The sequence below is a fragment of the Hyperolius riggenbachi genome, chromosome 3 (genome assembly GCF_040937935.1).
Source record: "Hyperolius riggenbachi isolate aHypRig1 chromosome 3, aHypRig1.pri, whole genome shotgun sequence".
Lineage (NCBI taxonomy): Eukaryota > Metazoa > Chordata > Amphibia > Anura > Hyperoliidae > Hyperolius > Hyperolius riggenbachi.
In genome coordinates this window covers 79,551,571-79,560,944 of record NC_090648.1, presented here as the reverse complement: position 1 = coordinate 79,560,944, position 9,374 = coordinate 79,551,571, and the positions used below count along the sequence as shown (strand labels likewise).

Below are 9,374 nucleotides of genomic sequence, written 5' to 3'. Positions count from 1 at the left end.
TAATAAATCAGCTGGAGTGTCTGCTATAAGCAGGCTGAAGCCCGTCGTCGTACAGTATGCTAATGAGCCAGCTCAGCTCGCTGCCAAAGCAAAAATAAGTGATAGCAACTATTTTTTTTAACACAAGGTCTATGGAGAAAGATATGCTCTCCATATGAAGTAACTGATATGTGATTCATTTAAATAATAAAAATCAATAAACTGAACATTTAAGAAATGTGCAAATCCATTCCTTTAATGTTGCCGAAAAGTGCTCATTAGCAGTTCTACAGATAGTGTAGGCTAGATGTGATTTGTGAAGGGCTCCTCCCCTCTCAGTCAGAGTTTGCTGACAGCAGGTGTGTTGGTAGCCTTAGCCACAGCAATTTTCCACACACATTGCACTGCCTGAGAGACCTTCCTATCTCCTTCTATTCCTTACAGTTTAAGAAGGAATCTTCATTATCTAGTGATTTTTTTCGGCTGTCTGAGACAGTTCTGCAAGGATTTTTAAAAATAAAACTAATATTTTGTTTAAAACGCTCTTGATAAATCTGGCCCCCTGTCACCTCAACAAAAGGTTGGCTGCCAACATCAAATCAACCATTTGCCTGCTCTTTTAAAACAGGGTGGGTAAGAGATTAGAGTGCACCTGTCTGTAATGTAATCTCAGTACAAATACAGCTGCTCTGTGAGGGCCTCAGAGGTTGTCTTAAGAGAATATTTGGATCAACACTAACAGCACTGTGAAGTAAAAAGAACACACAAGACAGGTCAGGGATCAAGTTATAGAAAAACGTAAAGCTGGTTTAGGCTACAAAAACATTTCCAAAGCCTTGAACATCCCACAGAGCACTGTTCAAGCAATCATTCAGAAATGGAAGGAGTATGGCACAACTGTAAACCTACTAAGACAAGGCCGTCCACCTAAACTCACAGGCCAAACAAGGAGAGCGCTGATCAGAAATGCAGTCAAGAGGCCCATGGTGACTCTGGACGAGCTGCAGAGATCTACAGCTCAGGTGGGAGACTGTCCATAGGACAACTATTAGTCATGCACTGCACAAAGTTGGCCTTTATGGTATAGTGGCAAGAAGAAAGCCATTGTTAACAGAAAAGCATAAGAAGTCCAGTTTGCAGTTTGACACAAGCCATGTTGGGGGACACGGTAAACATGTGGAACAAGGTGCTCTGGTCAGAGGAGACCAAAATGGAACTTTTGGTCCAAAATGCAAAACGCTATGTGTGGCAGAAAACTAACAGTGCACATCACTCTGACCACACCATCCCCACTGTCAAATATGGTGGTGGCAGCATCATGCTCTGGGGGTGCTTCTCTTCAGCAGGGACAGAGAAGCTGGTCAGAGTTGATGGGAAGATGGATGGTGCCAAATACAGGGCAAACTTGGAAGAAAACCTCTTGGACTCTGCAAAAGACTTGAGACTGGGGCGGAGGTTCACCTTTCAGCAGGACAATGACCCTAAACATAAAGGCAGGGCAACAATGGAATGGTTTCAAACAAAACATAACTATGTATTAGAAAGGCCCATCCAAAGTCCAGATCTAAATCCAATGTAGAATCAGTGGCAAGATCTGAAAAAAGCTGTTCACACACGCTGTCCATCTAATCTGACTCCGGAGGACTCCAGGAGGACCCGCCTTACATCCTCCTTTTCCCGGCAACCTGGGCAAAATACTCATGGAGCCGTTCTCCCTCCTCCCTGCAGGCCAGAATCCTCTGCCGTTGGTCCTCAATCTGTGCCTCCAGCTGTTGTTGCAGTTGCTCTATCTGCTGCTGAAAAGCAGCTTGTAGCTGCTGGAGGCGCGCTTCATATTCCACCCGCTGCTGCTGTACTTGTTGCTCAAGGGCAGCAACACGGGCGGTTACTTCAGAAGCTGTAAAAAACAAGATGTACAAAATTACAAAATTACACTATACATGGACATTGTACAATAACGTTTAATAAAAGTCAAACCAGTACAGTGTGGTACCGTATTAGCCATAAAAACAAGGAGTTTTGAAACAGGATGATAGCATTTATTGGCTGTTTTTGAGAAAAATAACATGAGATTTTTCTAATTATAAAAAGGCTTCCTTGTACTTTTCCCTGACCAACACTGAAAACACGGCTTACAAACATTGACATTCACTGTATTAATGGGTGGCTTAAAGTCAGAAATGAGATTTAAAAAAGAGACAAAGTACATACATTGGATCATATCTGTACAACATGGTTAAAACCAGGACTCTTGTTTACAACTTCTCTTGCTGGTACAATGGCTTTTCAATATTACAATATTCTTTTTATTTTATTTTTAATTTTTCAATTCAATTTTTCTGTTATATGCTTGCGTTTGATGGTGTTTACTGTTTACTGTCACTATGCATTATTTTTTACTTGCATTTGCTGGTTTGAAATGCCAGAATGCTCTTTAGTTTAAAATTAATGTGGCATATGACTACTAGCCCAGTTAGTATTTCAACTTGGAATTTCCAATAGTTACCCATCATCATCACCAGAGTGTACTTTACGTTACATGAAGGGAACTGTTTAACTTATCAATTTAGCCCAGAGGCCAGGAAAAGTGTTCTGAGTAACAGTTAAGACATGTAAAAATACATTAATGTTTGCCGAAAAATTATTCAACTCTGTATGTCAGTGTACATAAAGTGTGGTTTTCATTTTTAGTCAGGAACCAGTCCGCCGAAGGCATTTTAAAATCCGAAAGCTCACTGTTTACTCATGTCTAAGTTTGACAATGAATGGTATCATCCAGATTCAAAAACAAAACTCCTGGTTTTACCTAAAGTAAAGAAAGAGTAATGAAATATGACTGCCAAAAGTAGTGCCTTGCAATCCACCCAAAAAAATCAAACATGTATTAGAACTTGTTGTGGCTACAATGGATGTGAAATACCTTTATACTACCATTCCACACATGCATAGTACTGCAGCTTGTCAACATTTCTTCAAGTGATATGTTGCCCCATTATGTACATTTATTTATGGCCAAATTTGAATGAAGCTTCCTTTGAAGTTGTGAAATTAAAGCATGTCCTTACATTATATTTACAGATGATACACTAGTTTTACTATGGACATAATCACTGGCCGGAAGAAGTGTTCTAATTTGGAGGCAGGGTGATGTAGTGGTGGTTGGTGTGTTAGTGCTCTTGCTTTTCAACGATTCCAATCCCTTCAACATCGGGATGTAGTTCTTAAAGGGGGGACAGGCAAAAATGGCGCACAGCGCCAATAGTGTCAGAATGGCGCTGCATTACAACGATATTTAACGTTTTATATGTTCAATTTTTTTAGCAGGGATCGTGCTGGAGAGGCAGCGGGCTGGCAGCGGGGTCGGGCTGGAGAGGCAGCGGGCAGTAGGGGGTCGGGCTGGAGAAGCAGCGGGCAGTGGGCTGGCAGCGGTGTCAGGGTGGAGAGGCAGCGGGCTGGCAGCGGGGGTCGGGCTGAAGAGGCAGCGGGGTGGAGGGAGGATTACGCAGCATGTGTATATTGTGTATACATTACCTTGTCCCGGCCGGCGATCGTTCCTTCACTTCATAGCTTGCACGAGTTCTGCATCCAGCCAATCACCATGCGGAAACTGAAGCCGCATGGTGATTGGCTGGATGCAGAACTCGTGCAAGCTATGAAGTGAAGGAGCGATCGCCGGCCGGGACAAGGTAATGTATACACAATATACACATGCTGCGTAATCCTCCCTCCACCCCGCTGCCTCTTCAGCCCGACCCCCGCTGCCAGCCCGCTGCCTCTCCACCTTGACACCGCTGCCAGCCCACTGCCCGCTGCCTCTCCAGCCCGACCCCCGCTGCCAGCCCGACCCCCTCTGCTAGTTCCCTGCATTTTTCAATGGCGCACCATTCTGCTGTTTTATAAAACGCTATTTACCGTTTTAATGTATTTACATTAAAACGGTAAATAGCGTTTTATAATCGGCAGAACGGTGCGCCATTATTTCCTCCGCGCCATTTTTTACTGTATGCCTTAAAGGACCACGAGCGCAAAAAACAGTAGGCATTGAAAATCTGACATAACCGACAGATTTTGGGACAATCCATCTCCTCATAGGGTATTTCAAGGGTTTGCTTTGTTTTCAACTGCATTTCCTGAACAATAACATCTGATTAACTGAAAAATTAGCAAGAAACCAGCCGGCCACACTAATCACTTGAACAGTCCACTGTATTATGTCAGTGACATTTTGCAAATGTTCAGGAAATGCTGTTGCAAACAAAGAAATCCCTGAGAATCCCCCTTAAAAACATGGACTGGCCCAAAACCTGTCATCTGTCCCATTTTAACTGCCAACTTTGTTCAAGATAGTGGTCCTTTAAGTTTTTACTTCTGTCAGAAGCTATGCTCCTGGGAGCAAAGAGACCATCTTCCCAATACACAACTATCCAGGCTCTCTTGCTGGCATGGGAACACTTTATCAAATTCCCGCCTAAGTCGTCCCTGACTCATAGTCCTACCATCTCTTTAAATGCCCTTAAAATCCTCAGCCCCCATTTGAACCTATCCGCATGGGATAAAGTTAAAATCACCTCACTAAACCAACTGTCACAAGGCTCTCAGCTTAAAACATTTGAGGAATTACATAAAGAATTCCAATTACCATTCAACCAACTCTTTACCTACCATAGGATATATAGCCTGATCAAAAATAACACAATTAATATACCCCAGCTCAATAGTCATATCCTAATCCTAACAGCCATTAACAATAAAGGCCCCCCCCCCACACACACATTTTGGCCGGATGTATCTCCACTTGGTATACGTCGATACTAGAAGTGAGTGATGCCTCACTGAAAAGATATGCTTTAGCCTGGTCCAATGACCTACAATCTAACATAACTGACCAGCATGTGCTCAGTCAGGACCACTTCTAAAAGCCTAAAACTCTCAAAGAACAACTCCCACTGTGAACTTTCACGTAAAGTTATTTTCAGGTGGTATCTGACCCCCAGAAGAATGGCCTCGTTCTCAGAGGATAACTCCCCCAACTGCTGGCATTGTAAGAACTCAGTGGGGACTCTACTCCACATGCTATGGGAGTGCCCTAATATTGCTCAGTTTTGGGACCATGTGGAACTCTTAGGGCTGGTTCAGATGGACGTTTGGAGGCGTTGCGTTCGTTGGCGTCGCGTTCAGCAGCGTTCGTGTGCGTTTGGATGCGGTCGCGTTTTTTCTTCCCCTAGGGGGACATTAGCCGTCGCGGTTAACCTCCCCTGGAAGCTACATGTAGCTTCCAGGGGCTCCTTGAACGCCAGGGAAAATCGGGACCCAAACGCCGCGTTTGTGTAAACGTGCTTGAAAGCTTGGTACAAACGCTCCCATTCACTTGAATGGGAGCGTTTAGCACCAAGCCCTGAACGCTGGCTGTAAACGCTCTGCAAACGTCCGTCTGAACCAGCCCTTAATTAATAGCTTTTTCCTTCCCTACTTACGTACGTCTATCAGCTAAATTAGCTTTACTCTTAGTAGGGCTAGAGGAGATCCCACTAAATTTGCAGCCCCAGGTTATGCATATCATTCTGTCGGCACTCTCCCAGATAACTAGCAATTGGAAATCGGCCGACTACCTATCTATTACCCAACTAATCTCCCTAGTAAACAGCAACCTGAATATGGAATATAAAATTAGACTAAGATCCTCAGTGGACCATAAGATCTTCACCCTTCCTAGTACCTGGTTGGAATACACTAACTAGAATCTCACTTCCAATATAGCTCCTGGTATACTATACACTATAAGTTAAGTAGGTAGTGTTACTTATGGTAGACTAGTCAGACCTCGTCCGTCCTTCCCACAGGTGTTGTACTTTATACTCACTACAGCGACGAGCATTATGTAGACACTCTAGCACTGAAACAGGATCCCTGTAACCCTGTATCAAGGGCTAACCTTCGGGCCACTGAATTGATACAGTACATTGATGTCCGAGCCCTGGGGGTTACCTATTATGGGTCAAGTTAAAACTCCCAGGCTGGACTAAGCGCATAGGAGTGCTTCATGTATTACCTCCCTCTGTTCTTCATGGGAATAAGACAGACCAGGGGTGTTATTCATAGAATAGTTTGCAAGTGTATTTGAATGTATGATGAATATTATGCAGTCAGCTGTTTTCATTACTATGGAACTCTGTATTTGAAATGTAATAAAAAATTATGATGAAGAAAATTATTTTTACTTCGGTCTGTATTGTTTTCCTCCTAGCACTCATTCTTCCGCCCACATCCAAAACATCTACAACTAGTATACTTGGCTTCCCCCTGAATAGACCCTAGAGTACAATACGATACATACACTACACAATGGCTCCAAATCAATAAGCTGCATCAAACACTTATTAATGTATTTTGTTCTACAACAATAAATTTCACTTACACTCAGCTGTTTCAATGGCACCACTTTCTGGCCTGCCGGAGGAAAGTTGCCGTGGCCGGCGTCTGCGCAATCGCACAGAGATAGAGGCTAAGATAAAAAGAAGACATGGTATCATTCACCTTTTTTTTTTTTTTTTTGGGACTGTAAAAAAAAAAAAAAATTATATTCTGTACAAAAAAAACATTATGTACTAATCTCCTAAGAGACGTAGCACTGTCATCTGATTAATGTTGCAACTTTGTTAAAAAAATACTTACATGCCACAGATCGGCTCCGGGAGCGCCTTCGCCCACGCTGCCGGCAGCGCCTTCGCCCACGCTGCCGGCTGCTACGGGGCCTTTGGCTGTTGCTGGGTCCAGCCTCATCATCAGCAGGGGGGGAGGCAGCAGCAGGATCCTCCTGAGTGGGGTCCACAATATTGCGGGAAGAGGGAGGAGCAGAGGCGGAACGGGCCCGCCTGCGTGCCTGAGACCGATCCACTAAAAAAGAATGTGAGATTGTTTTTAAAATTGTGAGTTACATACCCAATAGGAGAGACAATTTGTTAGACATGAAAATCGTAAGGATTTCCAAGGTTGAAAACACGTACACATCACGCTACATATATGAAAAACACATTATTTACTTACATTCCCGAAGCTGGTCTTTAATTCTCCTCACCGCACATGGTGTCTTCGACTTGAAGTCGCTCCACATGGTCTGGATCTTCTTGACCGACCATGTGCGGTGGTATCGGGTCTCAAGGTCCCGCTGTAGCTGGTCCAGGATAGCCCTCTTCTCCTCCCTCTTCCTCTTATCGTAGGCCCCTCGTAACATTGTCTGAAAAAAAAAAAACAACAACAAAATTAATGATCCGCTAAAAGTAACCTTTACAATACCTACATCGCTTGCTATTGTACTAACATATGATAAGACTGATGAAAAGTCAATTTAATGTTCAATTGACTTATCATCAGCAGTCTTATCAACTCCTTGAACAATAGAAGTAGATTTTCAGTAAGTTAATCGAAATCAAAGTTATGAGAGCCTAAAGGCCAGTACAAACGCTACACGGGAGGCAACGACGGGTCTGTAGTCACCTCCCGCTGGTCAGATTTTCCGTGGACAGTCCGACGTGTCTACAGGCTGTCGGCTGACTGATAAGGCTCTTTCTGAGGTTCTGAGCAATCCGCCCGGCGGCCTTTACAGACCGCTGTTGAGTGTTGACTTGAGTGTGTGTATGGGGCGTACAGTTGTGTAGTCTGAACATTAAGCCCTTCAATTGCAAAGCTTCATGGTACTATTAAAGTAGCTACAGATGCAGCATGCATTACACAGTCAAGCAAAATAAATTGAAAGTCATGGATTAATACAGTGAAGAAAAAAATAAATAAACTTACTTTAATAATCAAATTCTTTTCCCGCTTCCGCAGGCGTGCAGAGGAGGCAGCAGAGGCTGACGTCCTGCTCCTCCCACCATCACCATCACCACCACCACTCCCACCGGCTTCAGCAGCATCTGCCATGATCGTACAACTCTATGAATAATAACATTGCAAAATATCAAATATATTTTTTCACATACGAGAAATTATTTATGATCAAAACATGTATAATTGCAATGAGTTTGCTGTTTTGAGGCAAACACAGCGACATAGCGTTCTATACTCTGTACAATGACTATTGTGTAAATGGCTATCTAGTTACAAATCATCTGATTAATAGTAATACGGAAGTGGATATCTAATACTTTCATATACTTCTGAAGTGCTAGAAATTCCTGATGTACTTGCTAGGGAGCAGTAATGAATAAGAAAATTACCATTTTGGCGGAAGACAGCGCTGCTTCCGCCTCTGGGAACACGGAGAGAGCGTTGGTGTCATCTGGAGCTGGCAGCGTGCGGCGTTCTGGATTGTCCACGCTGCATAGGAGGAGCGTGGACAATCTAGGGCACATCTGCTACCAATCAGACTGCACTTTGTGGCCACATCTGCGACCAATCAGACTGCACTTTGTGGGCACAGCTGCGACCAATCTGACTGCACTTTGTGGGCACAGCTGCGACCAATCTGACTGCACTTTGTGGACACATCTGCGACCAATCAGACTGCACTTTCTGGGCACAGCTGTGACCAATCAGACTGCACTTTGTGGACACAGCTGCGAACAATCAGACTGCACTTAGTGGGCAAAGCTGCGAACAATAAGACTGCACTTTGTGGCCAGATCTGCGACCAATCAGAATGCACTTTGTGGACACATCTGCGACCAATCAGACTGCACTTTGTGGACACATCTGCAACCAATCAAACTGCACTTTGAGGGCACAGCTGCGACCAATCTGACTGCACTTTGTGGACACTTCTGCGAACAATAAGACTGCAATTTGTGGCCACATCTGCGACCAATCAGACTGCACTTAGTGGGCACAGCTGCTACCAATCAGACTGCACTTAGTGGGCAAAGCTGCAACCAATCAGACTGCACTTTGTGGACACATCTGCGACCAATCAGACTGCACTTTGTGGCACATCTGCAACCAATCAAACTGCACTTTCTGGGCACATCTGCGACCAATCAGACTGCACTTTCTGGGCACAGCTGCGACCAATCTGACTGCACTTTGTGGACACTTCTGCGAACAATAAGACTGCAATTTGTGGCCACATCTGCGACCAATCAGACTGCACTTAGTGGGCACAGCTGCGACCAATCAGACTGCACTTAGTGGGCAAAGCTGCAACCAATCAGACTGCACTTTGTGGACACATCTGCGACCAATCAGACTGCACTTTGTGGCACATCTGCAACCAATCAAACTGCACTTTGTGGACACATCTGCGACCAATCAGACTGCACTTTCTGGGCACAGCTGTGACCAATCAGACTGCACTTTGTGGACACAGCTGCGAACAATCAGACTGCACTTAGTGGGCAAAGCTGCGAACAATAAGACTGCACTTTGTGGCCAGATCTGCGACCAATCAGAATGCACTTTGT

At 44.3% G+C, this 9,374-nt stretch overlaps 1 protein-coding gene across 1 annotated transcript; it reads right to left on the bottom strand.

Annotated features, from left to right (window-relative positions):
• Window positions 1-235: 235 nt before the first annotated feature.
• Window positions 236-8,330, bottom strand: LOC137562169 (probable ATP-dependent RNA helicase DDX46). The gene is made up of 5 exons (XM_068273502.1): window positions 8,196-8,330; window positions 7,024-7,213; window positions 6,652-6,873; window positions 6,395-6,481; window positions 236-1,876 (listed from the first exon to the last, which is right to left on the bottom strand). The coding sequence occupies exons 1-5, from the start codon at window positions 8,328-8,330 to the stop codon at window positions 1,641-1,643; spliced, it is 870 nt and encodes a 289-aa protein (XP_068129603.1). The 3' UTR covers window positions 236-1,640.
• Window positions 8,331-9,374: the final 1,044 nt, after the last annotated feature.

Excerpts from the sequence above, each read along its gene's own strand:
- LOC137562169 (XM_068273502.1), bottom strand. The coding sequence starts at position 8,330 with ATGTGCCCTAGATTGTCCACGCTCCTCCTATGCAGCGTGGACAATCCA. Across the intron at positions 6,482-6,651 it reads CCGGAGCCGATCTGTGGCAT|CCTCTATCTCTGTGCGATTG; the intron begins GTAAGTATTTTT and ends TTTTTATCTTAG. Across the intron at positions 1,877-6,394 it reads TGCCATTGAAACAGCTGAGT|CTTCTGAAGTAACCGCCCGT; the intron begins GTAAGTGAAATT and ends TGTTTTTTACAG.